This window comes from Pygoscelis adeliae, unplaced genomic scaffold, assembly GCF_000699105.1.
Source record: "Pygoscelis adeliae isolate BGI_AS28 unplaced genomic scaffold, ASM69910v1 Scaffold99, whole genome shotgun sequence".
Lineage (NCBI taxonomy): Eukaryota > Metazoa > Chordata > Aves > Sphenisciformes > Spheniscidae > Pygoscelis > Pygoscelis adeliae.
In genome coordinates, this window is record NW_008825493.1 from 553,238 (window position 1) to 574,099 (window position 20,862).

General features: G+C 37.9%; 2 protein-coding genes across 2 annotated transcripts in view; one reads left to right on the plus strand and one right to left on the minus strand.

Annotated features, from left to right (window-relative positions):
• Positions 1–176: 176 nt before the first annotated feature.
• Positions 177–20,862, plus strand: part of ACAD11 (acyl-CoA dehydrogenase family, member 11) — a 38,251-nt gene continuing 17,565 nt past the window's right edge. Inside the window, 15 exon segments of the mRNA XM_009331263.1 lie at positions 177–319; positions 1,957–2,056; positions 2,288–2,413; positions 4,105–4,266; positions 4,720–4,884; positions 6,485–6,632; positions 7,786–7,907; positions 8,969–9,075; positions 9,198–9,321; positions 11,029–11,106; positions 11,380–11,398; positions 11,501–11,650; positions 11,763–11,870; positions 13,082–13,114; positions 13,117–13,177. Coding sequence (XP_009329538.1) covers positions 177–319; positions 1,957–2,056; positions 2,288–2,413; positions 4,105–4,266; positions 4,720–4,884; positions 6,485–6,632; positions 7,786–7,907; positions 8,969–9,075; positions 9,198–9,321; positions 11,029–11,106; positions 11,380–11,398; positions 11,501–11,650; positions 11,763–11,870; positions 13,082–13,114; positions 13,117–13,177 — 1,646 coding nt within the window.
• On the minus strand, positions 16,025–20,197 carry ACKR4 (atypical chemokine receptor 4). The gene is made up of 2 exons (XM_009331250.1): positions 20,139–20,197; positions 16,025–17,212 (listed from the first exon to the last, which is right to left on the minus strand). The coding sequence occupies exon 2, from the start codon at positions 17,191–17,193 to the stop codon at positions 16,132–16,134; it is 1,062 nt and encodes a 353-aa protein (XP_009329525.1). The 5' UTR covers positions 17,194–17,212; positions 20,139–20,197; the 3' UTR covers positions 16,025–16,131.

A 20,862-nucleotide genomic window follows, 5' to 3' on the forward strand; every position in this document is an offset into this window, starting at 1 on the left:
GCCTCCGCGGCTGTGGACATGGGTCGGCGACGGGGGCCCTCGCCCGTGGGGCACCCTGAGGCGCGGAGCCAGAGCGTGGGCCCGAAGCGTGCCTCTGTGGGGCGAGGAGAGGGGCCGCGGCTTTGCTTGCTGCCCGGCAGGAGAGGTGGGCAGAGTTAGGGCCCTTTGCCCTGGTGATGGCGGACAGCAGGCATCAAGGTAACAGCTCGTCCCTTGAACGGCTGGAGAAGTCAAAGTTCGCGGTGGCAGCGAAGGTGACCTTTGGCACAGGCAGACCCTGTGGCCGCAGTTGGCTGTCTGCAGGCAGGCGATGTGTTGGGTGAACTTGCCGCTGTCCTCAGAAAAACATGTATTTGGCCCTCCGTGGTGCGCTCTGTTGGAGTACGCGCACAACTGTTTTATTGCCTGCTGATAAATCTCAATTCATCTGATGGCTCTTTAATTGCACAGCAAATAATAGTGTTCAGAAGCACATACATGGCTTAAGAAATCAATTTTAAAAGCCTTAGGCTATTGCCAGGTAAGCAAATACATGAGAAGAGCGTAACACTATGCTGAGATTCCCATTAATGCCCTGAGAGCAATGCATTGCACCGGTGAGGTGCTACACCCAGGCCCCAAAGCTGCTGTTCCACAGAACAGCTAGTTCACTTGCATTCAGCAAATTAGTGGCGTGGCTGTGTGACTTCAAATCAGGAGCTAACTATTAGAAGTTATTCTAAAAATACCTATTGATTCCTTTGCAAACATGACCTCGACTACTTTATCTGCAGCTATCACTAAGAAACAGTAAACAATTTTTCATTGTCTTCTGATGCAAATATAAAACATCCATTGAATCCTTAGTTGTACTCTAATCCTTGTATGTACTTCAATTGAGGAGGCTTGAGGAGGGGCCTCAGGAGAGTAGCTAATAGTAAAATCTGCTAAAATATTGCCAGTATTTATGTTTTTACTACTTTGTTTGTCTTGCAGTTGCACTTCAAGGCTTCAACCAATCTAAAATCTCTTGTGCCAGGCAGAGTATTTGTCTGTGCAGTATACTTGTTAAACTATATTACAGACCATGTCCTAACTGCCTCAGGGAGAATGGAAATGTCATGGGGAGCCCAAGGGCAAAAGTTCAGTTGAGTTTGATTTTCCAATAATTGTCTAATCTTTTATTGGCCTAGGTCAGAATGCATCTTAAAAATCATCTAGAATGAGGAGAGGAAGGCATGTAGATTAGCACGGAGCCTTTAGGAAAATAAGGATCAATGAGCTTGATTGGGATATGATGGACAAGATGTTATGAAGGGTTTAACTAGGTTGTCCTTCTCTTTTACACATGTATGTGATTGAAATGTCTAATTTCTATGATTCTTCGTCACTGCAACATTCTTTCTTTAAAATACAGTTACTGTAGGCAGTCCCTTAAGCATAGCATATGTATGTGATGATCAGGCTAGCATACAGTGGGGCTTGGTACTAGAATCATCAGTTATTTGGAGAGCTTTCTCTATGCTTATATTGTTCAAAATACAGCTTGCCAAAGGACAAATACAATTATAGGCTAGTGTGAATTCTGCTCTGTTTAATTTCCTCCAAATCGGAAAGCTTTAAAGTTAGTATCTACTGCATACCTTGAAAACATTAATGATCTCTGTTTAGGGAGGAGAGGTAAATGCTGCCTCCATTTCACAGGAGAACAAATTGAGTGTCTGTGACCTCTCCACAGTGAGACATCTTTCTCATAGGTAGGAATAGAAACTCTGACTTCCGATTTTGTAGGCTGTCATTTGCATCCTTGTAAGACTATATTTTAAATAAAAAAGAAACCTCATGAGAATAACCTTTTCCTCTGTCTTGCCATTTCGTTCAGGTCAAGTCACAGTGCATTTTGCATCATTTCTGTTAAAAGTTTGCAAATTTGTAAGTACTTGAATTCGTAAGTAATTATAATCTTTCTCTTTATAGCTCAGGCCAGTCAAATCCAACCTTTTATCTTCAGAAGGGTGGGCAGACTTATGTGCTCAGGAAGAAGCCCCATGGCCCCCTTTTACCTAGAGCTCACAAGGTAAGTAACATTCTTCTTCAGCTCCAAACACTTTGTATTGCAGGTGGCTAAGTCCTATGCATGATGGTGCGGCACATTGTTGAATGTGTCCAGAAATGCAGTGAATTGCTGGATCATTTCCAATTTTCTGTGCTATACACATTAACTAAATATTTAAGAGGATACATTGTCATTCACTGTACTCATTTACGTTTGGAGCTTTTCATTGAACCTAAATTTCTGTGTCTTCAGGTCGATAGAGAATATCGTGTGCAGAAAGCCTTATTTTCAGCTGGATTTCCAGTGCCTGAGCCCCTGTTGTATTGCAGTGATGCTTCTGTCATTGGAACAGAATTTTATGTAATGCAGCATGTACAGGTTGGTCCTCCAATGTGAGAGTTTTTTTTTCTTCTCCCTACTACAAGCTGCTTTTAAATTGTCTAAAACCTTTCTGTTAGAGCCTTATCCAGCATTTACTAAGTTTTGTGATATAAATAATTCTCTGATATTTTTAAGAAATGCTAGCGATCAGAGATTCTCACTGATTTCAGCTTCTCCAGGACTTATTTCCCACTTTGTTGAAATTTTCAGCTCAGTATTTAACCTCTTGTTCTTGTTTGAGCTCTCAGAAGGATGTCTTGAAATGAGGCAATATTGCTTCTGTGAAAAGCATACATGAGTCATGGGGAGAACAATCCGGCTATAAAGTTATACTGAATCTTTGGACATCCTGGGACCTGTTTAGTATTGAAGATAGGAATCTACATACAATCACCTTGTCTTGAAAACCAAGCAGGATTCCAGCTCAAGCACTAGTTTCAGAAAGAACATGGTATAGCTCAGTCTGTGGTCCATCACTCTGGGGGTGCTGTAGCTGAGTTGATACTGTTTCTGTTAGATTTTGGTGACTCTGAGTGTAAGTCTGCTGTATCATATCTTTTTTTTACTGTGGGAGGAGGATTTGAATTCAGGCCTCTTCCCTTTCATTGCATCCTTCTTTATCATCAGGTTCTCTAGGAAATTAGAAATTTAAGAGTTTGTGGGCCAATTCCAGTAACCTTCCTACAAAAACCACGAATCAAGAGTAATAAAATGTAAAAGCTATGAAGAATTTGAAAGAATTTTCTTACATTAAAGATGGAGAATTTTTCTGGTTTTGACTAGAACAAAGTGATTCCTTAATAAGAAACCTTGCTACTGATATATTTACATTTCTAAGGATGTAAATTTACAGTCTATCCATTCTAAGATGGACAGCAGTGCACTGTTTTTAACAAATACATTGTGTATTTAGCAAACAATCATGCATTTATTGTGTTGAATAAACTATTACACAATACAGAACCTGACTTCTAGATTTGCTATGCAGAGTCTTTCAGCAAAAAAGTTCTATTGATGCTTTAGCTGTGTAAATATACTGAAGGCATCCTGCGAACCAGTGAAATAGAAGAACTTAGAGAAGAGTCTGTTTTTTCTTTTCCAATCTGTTACTCTCAGGCTCAAAATTAAAGGAGAAAATGGAAAACCACACCCATTTTCTAAACTTATTAAACTGCTTTTAGGGAGAATGCAAGTGAATTCCTTTGGATTGTTTGCCTCTTTGTCCTTACAACCCACCCATTTCCCTCCTCTCCCCCCTCCCCCCCCCCCCCCCCCCCCCCTCCTCCCCCTCCTCCTCCTCCTCCTCCTCCTCCTCCTCCTCCTCTGTGGTTATGTTTGATATTTTTTCTGGAAGTTAGCTATTAGAGATGATACAGTAACATTTTTTTTTCTTGATACCTTCAAGTTTGACAATATTTGGATTGAGCGCTGTAATTCAGACTTTCATCTACTGAATATATCTGTTATTTTAATTGCTTTACAATAGATATCCTGTATACTAATGATCTGAGATTACTGTGAATCCCTTCATCTGTCCTGGCAAGGAATAAAATAAATGAGGAAGGAATTTTTGATTGCATAGGGAGTGTTGGTTCACTGCATTTGTTTTTGCTCCTGAAATGTATAGCTTTACTTCTCTTCATTTGATGCATACATCCCACCAAATACCTGATTTAGGATGTTTCTAGGGTCGCATCTTCCAAGACCTCTCACTGCCTGAAGTGGGCCCAGCAGAGCATTCTGCTTTGTATATTGCAATGATAGAAACTTTGGCCCTGTTGCACTCCTTTGATTTACAGTCATTGGGTCTCCAAGGATATGGTAGAGGACTAGGATACTGCAGAAGACAGGTACAGCTCTTCAAAAAATTCTCTTGTTTTGTCAGGTCTTTGAAGGTTTATTTGATTTGCAAGCTAAATTGTTAATTATTAATGACTTGTAAAAGTAACCATCATATTTTAGCTATTAAACACCTTCACTTAGTTCAATTATTTGTGCACAGTATAAAGTTACTACTACCTTCAGATCAATTCTGTAATGCTATACTCAGGGAATGATATTCATTTGCTTTTGGAATAATATTAGATTTGGGCTATGTAAATAGGATTGAAATAGAAAATAGTCTTCATTGCATCTTTTGATCTCACAGTTCACATTTGCAAATGCAAAGGTACTGGGTTTTACTGAATTTACAGGTAACATGGTAATAGTCAAAGCCCAGAAGCATGTGCTTCAGAATTTTGTGCTCTTGAAAAACTTGTGAATCAGTTGGAAAATCTGTTGAAGTGTTTGTATTTCTTTAGGTATCAACTTGGAAAAGACAGTATGATGCAGCTGCTCATACAGATATTCCTGCCATGAACAAGCTGGCTGGGTGGTTAGCAAACAACTTGCCACCTGATGATAATGAAGAAAGCCTGATTCATGGGGACTTTAGAATTGATAAGATCATCTTCCACCCAACAGAGGTATTCGAAACATATTTGTACATGTTTAGTAGGTTTTGGTCCTCCATTTGTTTGTACTCCTGCCATGTAATGAGACACTTACGTGGGTGTTTTAGTGCATGATACATCTTCGAAAGGAGCAGTAGAGAACTTAACTCTTCTCTATACTCTGTGTGTGATGTTTAGGTACCTAATACAGTCCTGGTTTTCATTGCAGGAGCTGGTTACTCAATTTATTAATTAGCTCTAGTCCCTACTTCAAAGTTCAGGAACAAAACATTTTATATGCATAAATCCTATTGAATTCAGTGCAGCTTAAGGACATACTGAAGGCTCACTTCATTAAACTACATAAGCATCTGATCCAGAGCCTGTTGAAATCTGTGGTATGGCTTCAATTGACAGCAATGGCTTTTGGAACAGGATCTGAATGCATGATATGTGATACTAATGGAAGCAAAGAAAAATCTGCCAAAGCTGCTTAGTTATGGAGCACACGTAGATCACAGAGACTCTGAAAGTTCCTCATTCATCTTTAGGGAAAAGGAAGAGAGTTTTTTTCTAGTTTGTGGAAATAAATGTGTGTTACCTATCTGTCAACACAATTGCATTTTCATTATTTTTTTCCATGCTATTTGCTTGTGTTGTGACCAGAAGATATGCCTGGGATTTGTGACCAAGACTTTGCAATGCCTGCTTCACAACAAAGCAATAGATCCCAGAGATTCCCATTGTTGTGCATGGATCAGTTGATAGACACTGTTTGTAGGCTTAAATGTCCTGATTGACACCCTGAGCAGAGTATCTGGCAGTCTCAGGCACTCTTCAAGCTGTTCCTGATGTAGGTGAAAGAATTGACCAAACTGTACATAGGTAATTTTAAATAATCGGTAGAAACTGTTCCTGTATATGCAGGAATGATCATGTAGGAAAGTCTTTTGCACATAGTTCCAGTAGCCACGGATCATGAGTAGGCTGGAGTTCATGACGACAGGCGAGCTGGATTATAAGAATTCATCAGAATGACAGTCTGGGGAGTCTCAGCCTATCCAGCTGAAGACACCATTGCAAGGATGCTTGCAGCAGGGGCTCATGTCACTATCTGGGCAGTGATTGACTGTCCTATTTACGAAATTCAATTCCCCATGTAAGTGTTAATCTATGCATAATATTGTGATAAATTACGTTTTTTAGTGCATGATCTGTCCATGAGTATCTGTGCAAAAGGACTGTGCAACCGTATCTGTGCAACAGGACTGGAAACAAAAAAACCCCAACTGTCAATACTACTGTTCTTTAGGATATTTTAATTCAATCATATTTTAAATAGAAGAGTTTAGAAGTTTCTGACAGGAAGTACACTACTCAAAAGTGTAGAATTTAAAACAGATTTTCATTGTAAAAATGCCTGGTTTTCTGCCACTATGTGAATTTTAATTTTCTGCAGATCCCTACATAGTGCTAAAAAGAACTGGTTTTGCTGTAGACAGGTACAGTGCATGTTTTAATTTTAAACACATAGTAACTGAATAAAGCTGTTAGGTATTAAGTGGGTTGTGCCTTTGTGGATGGAGAGAATTTATCTTCCAGCATTCACTTGAAGTTTTTATTTTTATTTAAGGCTCGTGTTTTGGCAGTGTTGGACTGGGAACTTTCAACTGCTGGTAATCCTTTAGCAGATTTAGCATATGCCACTATATTCTACTTTTGGCCTACATCTGTTAAGGACTTAGGTCAAGGAACTGTCTTGGGTTTCAAAGACACCGTAAGTATGAAACTGTAATCCTTCTGTTGAAATGAATTCTAGGGTTGATTTCTAGTTGATATGTTACCATTATAAACAATAATAAACAGTTAAATTAATAAGTTGTTGTGGTTTAACCTCAGCCAGCAACTGAGCACCACACAGCCACTCGCTCAGTCCCTGCTCCCCCAGTGGGATGGGGGAGAGAATCAGAAGGGTAAAAGTGAGAAAATTCATGGGTTGAGATAAAAACAGTCTAATAATTGAAATGAAATAATAATAATAATAATAATAATAATAAAAGAATATACAAAACAAGTGATGCACAATGCAATTGCTCACCACCCGCCGACCGATGCCCAGCCAGTCCCCAAGCAGCGGCCCCCCCTGGCCAGCTTTCCCCCAGTTTATGTCATGACATCATGTGAGCATGACGTCACATGGTATGGACATCCCTTTGGCCAGTTTGGGTCAGCTGTCCTGGCCGTGCCCCCTCCCAGCTTCTTGTGCACCTCCAGCCTTCTCAGTCGGTAGAGCATGGGAAGCTGAAAAGACCTTGCCTGGTGTAAGCACTACTTAGCAACAACTAAAACATTGGTGTGTTATCATTATTCTCCTACTAAATCCAAAACACAGCACTGTACCAACTACTAGGAAGAAAATTAATTCTATCCCAGCTGAAACCAGGACAAGTACATCATTTTGCACTTGAAAAGAACTTTTCCATTGTTTTCTGCATTGTCGGAAACACGCTGATAGTGAGGTTTAAGGCAGTCCTGTTTTAATAAGCTGTGGCTTAGCCACAGCATGCTGCTTCTGTAAAAGTTTATTTTGAACCTTTCTTAGAGATAATGGAAGAAAACTAAAATTTAAATGTAAATTTGACATTTATTTAAAAAAAAAAGGCAAAAAAGAAACCCCATGGTGCAATTAATTTCCTGACTGGAGTGGAGGCGGGGAGCAGTAGGAAGTATTCTGCTTATCTGGAATTCTGACAGCCTCTATTTCCTTTTGGCTCTCCAAATCACACTTAGGTCATGAGAAATGATAAACATGTTTTTTACTATGTGAATGGAATAGCTCATAAAGCTGAAAAGCTGTACAAATATTTGAAGAATAAGGTGGAAAAAATCGTAGAAAATGTTGACTATTCTAAAATATTCTGGGTTTTTTTGTAGAAACTTCTTCATTTGAACAACTGGTTTCCATTTACTGCCGCTGCCGGGGTATTAGCACTAGTTTATCCAACTTTAATTTTTTTCTTGCTTTGTCATGTTTTAAAATGGCAGCAATATCCCAGGTAATACACTCACATTTGCTGAAATGTCACACATCTTTATTGTGACTATTTGTAGTTTGGTAATACTTGTTCAAAATATGAATTGTATTTAAAAAGTAACTGTAACCATTGTATTTCAGTTTGTTCCTTCAGAAGCCATATCTCAGGTGCTTGTGACTGATAACTCTCTAGGGTAGAATTCTTGCTACATAAAGTACATTGCATTAGCTATAGCTAACTTCTTAGGAAAGTAGGCTAAAAAAGAAGAAAATGTGGATATGTGGATTTTTTCTTATCGATGTTCCAGTATGCAGGCAATTTTGTCATTACCTTTTTGGACTCTCGGGCTAATTTAAATCCTGTATTGCAGAGAAACAAGTATCTTTCTAAGTTTCTGCAGCTCTCATGAAAGTAGATAGCAGGATAGATAAGTAAGATCCTGTTGGTGCCAGCCACTGATGAAAAAGGGTCTGTTGTGAACTCAGCTTATTAAGAGCATAGGAGACCAATCTTGGGATGTGATTATAGGAGAAAATAAGTTTCATTGCTTCATTGTTAACAGAAGTAACTGTTTAATTAGATATTCAGCCATTGTAAGGCATAAGTATATTTTTATGAGTTGCAGCATGAGATCAGCATACCAAATGTGGGGTAAGCTAACTGGTATTAATTTGGAGTAAGAGTATATATGTGGGTACTTAATGTAGTTGTGGATAATAATCATATGTGTATACTGTTGTCAGTTGGCTTAAGGGCCAGGCTGGGCTTGCTTGCAGTATCATGTGCAGATGTATTATTTTTTCCTTTTTTTTTTTCTCTACTAATTTTTATGATTTTCGTTTAGTTTAGTTTAGCTGGGGTATGTTGTTTTTCTCTTGTGCGCCAAGCATCTCCATTATATCAGAAATGGACCAAACCCAATATTAACATATCCCAGTAAAATCTGTCTGGGTGCTAATTTTTTCCTATTAAGAATACGTGCATTTAAGTGTTACTTTCATAGTTGAAGAAAGCACAAATCTAAAAAAAGAGACAATTTTAACTACATAATTATACCATATATACTTTTCTTATGGTTTTAGGGTGTATATGGTCGATATCTCATTGGAAATGCTTCTGCAGAGAATAGTCATGAATTTGCTAAGATTGTGAAGCCTTTGGCAGAGAGAGGGTTAGAGCTCTCAAAAAGGTAAGAGTGGTCTAAACTACTGGAGAAAGGCAAGGCAAAGCTTTTAAAATGTCTTCACTTATTTAAATGCCTGTATAAGGCAGCTTATATTATTACTTGTTACTGCATTGAATGTTCTTTAGGTCATCTTTCAGCAGCACACATCACAGCATTTCTGGAGAGTTGTTCTATCAAAGTAGGAAAGGCCAAGAAATTCTGCTGAAAGTCAAGCAGTTCATGAAGCAGCACATATATCCAGCTGAGAAGGTAAAAGCTTTTAGTAAACCTATTCATAAATGAGCATTTTATGAGTAGAGTTATAAAAACGTAAAGCTATGTATAGAAGTCATGCCCTCCTATGTTTTTTATCTTTTTTTAAACAGCCTTATTTTCATGCAGTGATGTTTGTGGCATTGCAAAATATTAACAGAAATCCTTATAGTCTTAATTAATTTTTTTGCAGAATTAAAATGTTGTATGCATTGTTAATGAAAACTGTGAGTTACTTTTTAAAGTTTAAGAAGTACTCTTTTTAAAAAGAGATACTTTTTAAGGGTATTTGCCAAAATACTTTTAACACTAACAAAACCCTAGAACTCTTACGTACTAAATGCAAAGACACTTAGTTAAAAAATAGAAACTGCTGTTTTTAACCATACAAAGTTGAATGTTTCTGTTTCTTGCCTTACTTTTTAAGGTATGACTTTTATGATGAAAAATGTGATTCCATAATGTATCAACGTAGCCTCATTTCTGAGTATATCTAATACCAGTGAAGATCTGAAATCAGATAGTGAAATATCCACAGAAGTCCCTAATTAGTGGCAGGGAAAATAAGATGAAGCATTTTACTTCTTAGCCTAGGGAGATTAGAAATTTTCTACTTAGAAAGTTGGTTCAACTTTTAGCCTCATGAAAGCACAGATGACTTTCGTAGCAGAATTGGGTTTTTCAGCTTTTTGGGTTTTTTGGTTTTTTTTTTTTTCTTCTTCTTTGCAGTCAGGCAGAACTGCAGAGGACGTATTAATCTAAAAGATTAATGCATCTGCCTGTCACAAGGCAGAAAGTCTTGATATGGAAAGTTTCTTAAAAATCTCTCTGTAACTATTTTTGGATTGTCCAAGGAAGCATTACAATAATTAGTGTACTTGCTTTAAAAACAAATGAACCACAAAGAGCCATGCGAGTTTTCCAGATGAGTAGCGTTGTGCTTGTAAGTTATTTCTGATAACAGGGATTGTGAATCAGGACTTGTAAATTCTACTTCGGAATTTGTCTTATTGTGTGATTTTCAGAAGAGGGCACTACTTTTATTCATTCTAAAACTAGTTCTGGGCCAGCTTTGGTGAAGTGCTGGGCCTCACTAAAACATACTTGTGAAAATACTAGGATTACTGAATACACAGCTTTACTTAGTACTAGTCACTGGTGCTCAGAATGACCGTTTACATAATCTGTTAAGGAATTATTTTGACAGGAAAAAAAAGTATTCTTTGTGTTTTTTCTGAGTTAAAACAAAAGATTAACTGGCTTATATATCTGAACATTGTGATGGGAAACCTGAATCTTAAGTGTCAGTACATCTGGCTTTTATTTGTTGTTTTACTTTTGGGCTTATGCCTCTTGTGCACACTGTTGGTAACAGTTACTTGTATTATCAGAAAACACTGACCTTCTACCATCATCATCACTTATTTTAAACCACCCCAAACCATTTCCCTGTATGAAATAAGGTACTGATTGGGGTCATCTCCATGATGCATTTGAAGTCTTGCAAAATGAATAAATTGCAGTTTGATTTTTGAATTATATTTTTAATTTTGTAATGCAACCAACTGTATAATAAAAACCTGTGTTGAACATTTTTTTATTGCCTTCTTGGGGTGAAGGGCTGGAAAAGACACCATATTATTACTTGTGTATGTTACATGTGTTCTTAATTTAAACAAGCATCTTTTTAATTGTTTCTCTAAGGAAATAATAAAACACTATGCTGGACATGGAAATACCGAGGAAAAATGGAAGAAACCACCACTGCTTGAGAGACTGAAAGTATGGGATAATAAATATTCTTGAGCACTCTAGCAGTAAAATAAACAGGCACTGACATGGAGCGTAAGAAAGTTTGGTGTATGCTGCTGGAGAAGTTACTCTGCGTAGAAAGAAACAGCGTGAGGAACAGTGTAAGGAAAGGAAGAAGGACGTGTACAAAAGGAGATGAGAGATACGAATGAGAGAGGAGAAAAGCAAAAGCGAGTTCTGTGAGGGGTATGTCTGAACTTCAAGTCAAACGCTGTACTTACTGAAAACAGCTATTGAAAAAAGGCATCTGATATATTGGGCAGTATGTTAGGCAGGAAGGAAGAAAATGGGCAGCAAGCCAGAATTTAATTTTTTTTTTTTAAGATTTATTGCTAATGTTTTTCTCTGTTGATTCTTTCAACAGGAAATGGCCAAGAAATGGCCAAAGCAGAAGGTCTGTGGAACCTTTTTCTCCCAGATGTCAGTGGTCTCAGCCAGCTTGACTATGCGCTAATAGCTGAGGAGACAGGGAAATGCTTCTTTGCTCCTGAGGTTTTCAACTGTCATGCACCAGGTTAGCAACCCTGCCCCGTAACTACAGCACTGAGAGCATTGAAACATTGGGCATCTTACAGCTTACAAGTTGTGTGTCTCAAGAAATAAACATGACTGCTGATTTCTTATAGACACTGGAAACATGGAGGTGCTGCACATGTATGGGACTGAGGAGCAACAGAAAGAGTAGCTGGAGCCTCTCCTAGAAGGGAAGATTAGTTCTTGCTTCTGCATGACAGGTAAATTTTTCTCCAGAAGAAAGTTAGAGGCAATTGGCAGAAATTTCACATGGCATATGCAAAAAGTATGAAACTACAGGTTATTATGTGTTAATGAATTAATACAGAAATTTCCACTGTATCTGTGAATATGTTTGAATATGAAATCATGTATGAGGTGTGAGTGCAGTGAAGCATCCTTGCTGCCCTTCCCCTGATAGTTACCATTTTTCGTGGTTACAATAATTAGTATTTGCTTTCCATATATTTTCAATTTATTTTTAGTGCTAGTAAAATACAGTTTATTGTACCAAACAGATTTACAATAGAACTTATCCTTTTTTGTAATGTGCTTTGGGGTTCTCTAGAAACATACATGTAGGTACAAGTATGATTATTGTGATTAAAGTTGTGTAGTTTTGCAGTATGTCACAGGTAGAGCTTTTAAGACATAACCTGAAGATAACTTGCAAAACATATGATGCACTTGCTTTATGTCTGTCGCTCAGCATTATATTCATTTTTGCTCTTGAAAGCGTGTAGCATTCAGCATCTGTGGAAGGCCTGGCTGTTGATTTAGGATGGTAGCTTTTGAACATGTGATGTCAAAATCTTGATCTTTCTGGGTCTGCAGGAGTTGAGAGAACTCAGTTTTGCAGAGCTGGACCTTTATTTTGCAAATTCTGTTTCACTGTGTTCGCCAAGAGGAAAGAGATGCTTTTGCTTTAAAGAAGGTGGCCTATAAAAGAAGTTAAGGGTGAACAGAGAAAGGAAGAATCTTTCCTATTCCAAACAATAATTGATGACATTTTGCTGGCAACTGCTTTGTGTAACCTATTTCATAAACCATCACAAAAGTAGTTTAAATCTCTTTTATTTTCACTTGAGAAGAGCCTAAGGGAAAAAAAGGCTGAGGAGAGATATGACTGTTATCTCTAAGTACATTGGAAGGGGGAAGGAATTAAAAACATCAGGGAAGGAAGAAGGCTGTTGACTATAAAGAGTAGTCTGAGCCCAAGAAGAAGTAAGTTTAAACTGGCTATGAATAACAGGTTGTTAGAAAATAGAAAGCCTTTGACCACTAGCAGAGCGAGGTTCTGAAAATGGCTTTTCTACTGGGAGCAAAACAGTGTTACTGGCAATATAGTATATCTAGATCCCTATATTTGTGGCGGTAGTACTACCTGTATATTTAATCCAGTGGTTTGTTCTGTTTTTATTCTTTAACACAGAACCTGATGTGGCTTCAAGTGATGCCACCAATATGAATGCAGCATTGAGTGAGATGGCGAGAAGTGGTGGAACAGTGGTAAGTACGGAAACCCTAAGTAAGAATGGCTAAGTCTAAAATTCTTTCCGAGAACTGATAAAACAAAAATATTTGTGCTCCATTTCTGAGATGGAAAATTGTCTCTTCTTGGGTAAAGGCAATAGAATGTAAAACAACGGAAAGAGCTGAATTGAGCTTTTGTTCTATGAAGCAAAGTCCAAGACTCGAATCCAATTTGGGGTTTTGGCCTTTCTGGAACCTCTGAGTTTTGTTCACAGAATGAATGCAACTATTGTTCCTTAAACATTACCTCTTTCCATCAGGTAACTTACACATTTATGGCCGTAGCCTTTAAACTTTGTTTTTATGAAGCTGTCTTTGGCAGCTTGTGTGTGAGGTTTGACTATACTCTTACTAGTTACAGTAAAGTTTGGCTGCTTTTTAAACTAGCCTGTGATGCTGTTGGACTGACTTTTACAGGTAATTCTCTTATACTGTACTTCCCAGAAAAATCAATGGATTAGACTGTAAGTGGCAAATGTCCTTGATATTATAGTACCATTACTTTTTTATTGAGACATACATGACAACAACTGGAAAATCACCATTCCCTGGGAGTTTGGAATCCAGCTACATAGACTGAGTTGCTAACTGGAGTGAAACTTGGAGGTTTCATTTATGTACCTTTGAGTGTGGCAGCTACCTACAGGTATATGCTTGTGCAATACCTAGACTCACCAGAAGATAGGGCTCTCTCTCTTTTCTAGTACTGCAGAACTGGCAGCAAAAGGAGGCATGATACTTTGTCTCTTGACCTGACAGTGTCGCTTAACTGCTGGCTGCTACCTTTGCTCTGGGTCAGTGTCTCCCAACTGTGCATTGCAGTTCCTAAGGAAGTAATGGGAAAGCTTGTAGGAGGTCACACACACAAAATATTATTCATAAAATTAGTTACGTGAATTATAGAAAAGAGAGTAAACATAAGAGAGTAAGCATGATTTGGTTTGTCTTATTTCTAATAAAAATAATTATGACAATCAGATTTGCATAAAAATAGATGCACAAAAGGCACTGCAATTTCAGGACGTTTGAGAAACACATACATGCAGCTCTGCCTTAGTCAGAGTCTCCTTTTCTGCCTGGTTGGTTTTTTGGGTGTGGTTTTTTTTGTTTTGGTTTGGGTTTTGGGTTTTTTTTGTTTTTTTTTCTTTTTACTCTGAGTGGGACATTAGGACCTTGGATGTTTGGGAATTCCAGAAGCCTGACAGCCGGGTCAGAATGTCACTCTGGGTGCAGCCACTCTTTACTTGTGAAGACAAATCATAAATCACACATGCAAGGAGTCAGTTGCTTTGTGGAAGAACTGGAATTTCTTACCATGTTCTGCATGGGTGCTTTGCACATCTACAGTAAATCCAGTATGACTTAAACATGTCAGATTTATGGTGTATGTGTAGACCATCTGTCGAGCACTTCTGACTTATCTGTTCACGCCCTAGTATTTCTCAAAATACTGGACAGAAGTATTTCTCAAAATACGGGGCAGAAATTCTGTAAGCTTTTGTCATCCAAGCAGAGAGAAGAGACTTGTGTCTTGTTTATGCTACTGTTGTTTCTTGTCTGTCATTTTAGAGCTTTTTCTTCCAGTCCGTAATTGTGTAACTAGGAACAGTGTCTAAAAATGAGAGATTCTTGTTGGCTTTCATAAGCCGTGGATCAGGCATTTTGTCAGAGCCCATGGGATGTGTGAAGGCAGGGACAGTATGCTGTAATACCACGGTTTTAATTTTGAAAGCTAATATGGCAATATATTTGAAATGCTTCCAGACAGTCATGGAAAACTGCTGTTTTCCTGGAATCCTCTCGAGCACTGTGGCAAGGGACAGCTTTGGTACCTCTCCATGGAAAAACTGTAAATCCCACTGACCATGAGCTCCATATGGAGTCAGAACCTCCCTCATTCATCAAGCAAGGCCTCTAGCCTTTGCTGGTTGATAAATGCCTATGATGAGAGATGTCAAGATCTACTAAAACAAAACAAACATAAAGATATGAATAAATGACAGCCAGTGCACTTTTTGTATTCTTTGATTTTATTGTATCTCCATATATTTTAGCAGATACAGTTATTGCAGTGTTTGATTCATTTTACAAATTCTGTCTAGAAATTCCAGGCCCTGTGTCTGAAGATTAGCTTAACTTCTTCTTACATTTCTGCTAATGCTTTGACTGCACTACTTTGGCATTTACATTTGACATGACATTTACAACAATTTAGAATGTGCCTCCCATAGGGCGCTGGTCTTGTTGAAGTTTAGGGTAAGCAGAAAAGGAGAGGTGAAAGGTCATTTTTGGTAGTTACAGAGAAGGAGTTACTGGTTTTTGTGGAGGATGTTGTTGTTGCTATACATATGTGGAAACACATAAGAGAATGGCTTCCCCCCCCTAGTTCTCAGCCACGAACGGATACCTCATTTCAAGCTGCAAGTGTATCTATGGAATGATAGCTGAGGAAAAAAATGGAACTGACTCACTAGGCAAATGTCCTAAAGTTTTACAAAGTAGTTGGAGAAACACAAGATTATTAACTTTTGGTACAAAAGTTCCTGTACTGCTCTTTTATTACTGATGGTTTCTTTTTCTGTTTTAATTATAAATTTAGACATGTACAGATTGTTCATTACACAGTTATTTAAGTGCCTAGTACTGTGACCCTTTTAAATTTAAATCCTGGGGGTTTTTTAGGTGTTTGGGTTTTGTTGTGGTTTTGGTTTTTTTTTTTTTAGTAAATAGCTCTAGTTGTTTCTAGAAATTTCAGTATTTAGTTCTTGCCTAATGCTTAATTTTGATCAACATGTTCCACTTCAAACTGCACTGTAGCGTCTTGGCTAGTCTGCAGGTTCAGAAATTAATCTGAAAGTTGACTTGCAGACAAACAGCTGCTGAAACAATACCCCCAGAATTAGTAAATAATTCCCTTGGTTATATAAGATAATGAGAGTAATGGAGAGTCTATATAGTGAAACTAATTGTTTCTTCAGTATGGTCTTCATAATTCACAGAAATTTCTTCAGATCTTTCGTTCTGTCGTTGTCTTCTCCAGTATCCATAATTTTTTGCGATTTTCATAATATGCATTTTAAAAGAGGCACCCAGAAAGGCATAGAGAAGAGGGTTCAGGCAGGTGTGAAACAAAGCTATGCTCTTGGTGACCTGGAGTGTGACGTCTGTGGTTTTACTTGCATCACAGTCAGTAATCACCACGTAGATGATATCTATCGCTCGCCAGAACTTAACAATGTTGTAAGGTAGCTGGGTAATAATGAAAGTAGCCACTACTGCCAGCAGAACCATGAAAGGTCTAGATTTTTTAGCATTTGCAGATCTAAAGATTGCTCGAGCAGTAGCTGAATAGCAGATCAGCATTACTAGGAAAGGAAGCAGAAATTCCAGGATAATTTCCAGGATTTGTATGGTTGCTTTTAAGAGTGTTTCCATGTTCATTGGAAATACAGGAAGGCATTCATTCCTGTCATTGTGTTTCTTGACTTGATTAAATATCAGTTCAGGGATACTGAGGAAAACGGCAGACAGCCAGACACAGATGCAGGTAACGCTGCAGTGTTTACCAATTCTTCTATGACCCCGGGATTCTGAAGTGGCCCTGTATCTATCCACACTGATACAGGCCAGGAACAGCATGCTAGAGCTGAAATTCATGGTGTACAGAGAAGAAGTGAGCTTGCACATTGAGTTTCCAAGTTCCCATCCCTGCACTGCATTTGCAGCCCAAAAAGGGAGTGTAAAGAGCAAGAGCAAATCAGCAGTAGCTAAATGCATGATGTACACATCCGTCTTAGTCTTCAGTTTCTTGCAATAGGCATAAATTGCGACCACTAATGAATTTCCAGCGACTCCAACAGTGAAAGCCAATGCATAGAACACAGGAAGGAATAATTTACTGAAATTTCTCACATAACTTTTTTCACAGAGAAGCTCATATGTATTGTAATCTATAACAGAGTTGCTATCATCCTCCTCGTCCTCAATCCAGTAATCAGTTGAGTTATTCATGTCCCAGCCCACGGCAAAGCTACAAGACACAAAAAAAGGGGGGAGAAGGGAACACCGAAGAAATAATACTGGTTTTCAGTTTTAAAATTTCTGTTGAAACCTAAAACCCTTGCTCAGGGTTGCTTATACATTTCAAGTTTAAAGAAGTTGGATATTGAGAAAACATTCATAAATAATCAAAGTAGAGCTAGACAGTGATGGAGGCAGAACAGACCAGCTCAAATTCTCATACGAAATGGAGTAACTGGCTACATCCATGTGTGCAATGCAAAGTAAAATGGATTCAATGGAAATGCTTTCATTAACCTTAGCGTTTGAGATTGCAAGGTGCTTGGAGTGTACCTCACTGGTTTCCGCATTTCAGTTGAGGAACCATCATTGCTTAAACTGCTCTGACTAGTTATGTTTGACAATATTCCATTGCAAAATAAATTTGTCTGTACCTTTATAGGGTTGAAATTACACCTTCCTCTCTACAGCCTCTGCAAAGCAAAGGAGTACCAGTTGAAGGCTGTAAATGCTATTACAATAGAGTGGATAAGGAATACTAATAGATTAAAGCTGAGAGGCAAGCAGTAGTATTCTGTGCCTAGTATCATAAATTTCGGCAAATTTAGGATATGAGTATAATATAGGGAGAGTGTCCTTGTTTGTTACTCAGGCACACATATACATGCCCATTACATAAAGCACAGCAATGGAAGTCAGTTGCTGAACAGCGGTGGAACAGGTTTAGTTTAGTCTCCATCCCACACAGCAAGCCATGCCTACGTGGAATTTCTTACAGAATCAGATTGCTGTGGGTACACTGCATCTTACAGCTGGAGACTTCTCAGGATGTTATGACAGAAAGGAATCTTATCACATACGAAACTGCCCACAAGTACCCAAACAGCTCAGAACCTCAGCTGTTTTTTCAAGTACTATCTCATGACAGATTTACTCCGTAAACCCTGAGGCTGTATTCTCACTGCCAGCTTAGGGTTGAAGTTTGAGTGTTCATATCTTAAGACTGTGTCTTAAGCAAGTCATGTCCTACAGTATTTTCTGCTTTTTCTGTAATTGTGTCTGTTGACTAATTTGCTGAAATTCTTTCTATTGTAAACTACAGTCCTGCAGTGCCCTGTTTTCTTGAAATAAATGGGATCAAGATTTCTTAACAGCAGTAGCAAAAAGTAGCTGAGAATGAAAAACACATCCCCCTTTCTCATCATGTGCAGTGTTTCAGAATTTGAGGACAATGTTATTGAAAGCAGATTTTTATCTGATATTCTGCTCCAGAGCTTTTTCAAGCTTGGCTTTTTCAAGCTTGAAAAAAATCCAAATACCATTTCTGGTTTTTAGACAAGGGTTTAAATGAAGGGTTACCAAACCTCTATTATAAACAGTATCTCTTAAAATTTTTTTTAATGTATCCTGTCTACCAGGAAAAATAAGTTACTGATTGATCTGGTATTCAGGGATGAAGACCAATTAAATAGAAAGAAATGAATAATTTCTATTTTTGCTTGATTTTTTTTTTTTCAGTGAGTCTGCTATCTAAATTTTTTAAAAAGTGTGTTTGTTAGAAATTAACTATTTGGTTTGGCTTCATCCTTAATAACTTTGTTGGATTATTTTGTTAACATTTCAAAACACTTGCCATTAAACTTTAAACAACAGTTACTCTTATTTTAAGTAAGTCTTGTAATCTGTCATTACTGTTGCCTAAATGAGGTGTGCAGAATGGAAAAATACAGTAATTCTATTTATTATTTCAGCAAGGGATGTCTATTCTATGCCTAACAAGCTGCATTAGCAGGATTTTTCATCAGGGGTAATCTTTTGCAGCTTTATAGTACTTTGAGGAGAGATTCAGACATCATCAGCAAATGTATCTTTTTTTTTTTTTTAGTAGAAGAGAAACTGCTGCAGGGAGAGTTTAATCCACTTAGCCAAGATTAGAAGAAAATTAAAAGTTAATCTGAAAAGATTTCGTTGTGGTCTAAAACACTTATTACAGAACCCATCTGGGAATGCTTAATCAAATTGGATCACTGGCAAATTTGCTTGAAAGCAAAACAATAAACATTTTGGTGCAAACTTCAAGAAGTCTGCGTATCACAAAGTGGTTTGGCTGTGACAAGGAACATGCTCCGCTGTCTGATATGCTTTTGGCTGACCTGAGTTTTTGACACAAAGAAAGTTATCTAAAATGCAACAGTTGATATTTCTCCCTTAAAAACACAGTTATGTTTTGGCTAACATGCCTATTCATATTTGCCATTCCTGTTAATGTTGTTTCTCAGGCGCACATATACATGCCCATTACATAAAGCAGAGCAGTCCCATGGGAGTCAGGTGCTGAACAGCAGTGGAATAGGCTTAGTTTAGTCTCCATCCCACACAGTGAGTCGCCTTATGCCCACGTGGAATTTCTTACAGAATCAGATTGCTGTGGGTACACTGCATCTTACAGCTGGAGACTTCTCAGGATGTTATGACAGAAAGGAATCTTACCACATACAAAACTGCCCACAAGTACCCAAACAGCTCAGAACCTCGGCTGTTTTTTCAAGTACTGTTTTCTAGGAGGTATATTAATAGACATATTAATAGACAGCTTTGCATGTTTTCTTGCAGAATTATTCCAACCTTCCATTTAGATAAAAATTCAGTGTTTCTGTGTGTTTAAACTTGACATGGGATTGTATGAATACATGTTGAATGAAGTTAATATTCCCAGTTTAAACAGACAGATTTTTTCTTTAATGAATTAAGCAGTATTCTGTTCTTCTACTGAACAAATCTAATTTTAAGACTGGAAATGAGCATGTACCTTAGTGAAATGATGTCTCTCTGTAAAGCTAGCTTAACTAAGAGTAAATTCTAGCTCTTCTCTATGTAAATAAGATAAGTATATCACACTTAATATACAGAGCAGTAAATATTAAAACAAAACTAACCTTCTTTTGTCAGGAGACTAGTAGCAGGTACTGCAATTGAGAAGTGCTTCAGTGAAATGATCTGAATTGGTCTGACACATTGCATTTTGTCTTCGAGCACCACACCCTCATCTGGAAGTCAGTTGCACTTTCATTTTGACTTGCCAGTTTAAAAAAAAAAAAATAAAATTCTGCTTTCCTGGAAACTCCTCTCATGTTGAACACATACATTTCCTCCATTCTTCCCTGTTCCAACCAGAATGCAAGTGTTCTTTGGAAGGTCAAGACTCTCTTACTATTTCACTGTGTTGTTGGTTGTTTTATTCCTGAAAGGTCCAAATGTTTTGTTTTTTTTTTTTTTTTACATAATTAAAAGGCTTTTATGAAATCACACATTTAAAATTTGAAAAGGAGAGAAAGAGGGGAGGTCTGTCTGGGGCAGAGTTACCTGTACGGCGTCACTATATTCTTTCCTCAGGACACTACTGTGCTTTTGATGGCTGCCTCTATAAGGTTTTAAGGCATCCTTATATCCCCTTTTTAAGTAACTTTTTAGGGGACACAATAGAAAGATGAATTTGCTTTTTGTAAAATGGGGGAGGTTGGTCTTTCAGTGTGTGATATTGAACAAAACCAGGAAGATGATAGGGAAAAGATGTGAAAGCAAGTGGTAAATAGTCAACCAGAGTATAAGCAGATAGTCCTGCACCCTGTGGGAGAGTTCTCAGGGACTTGAATGTTACCA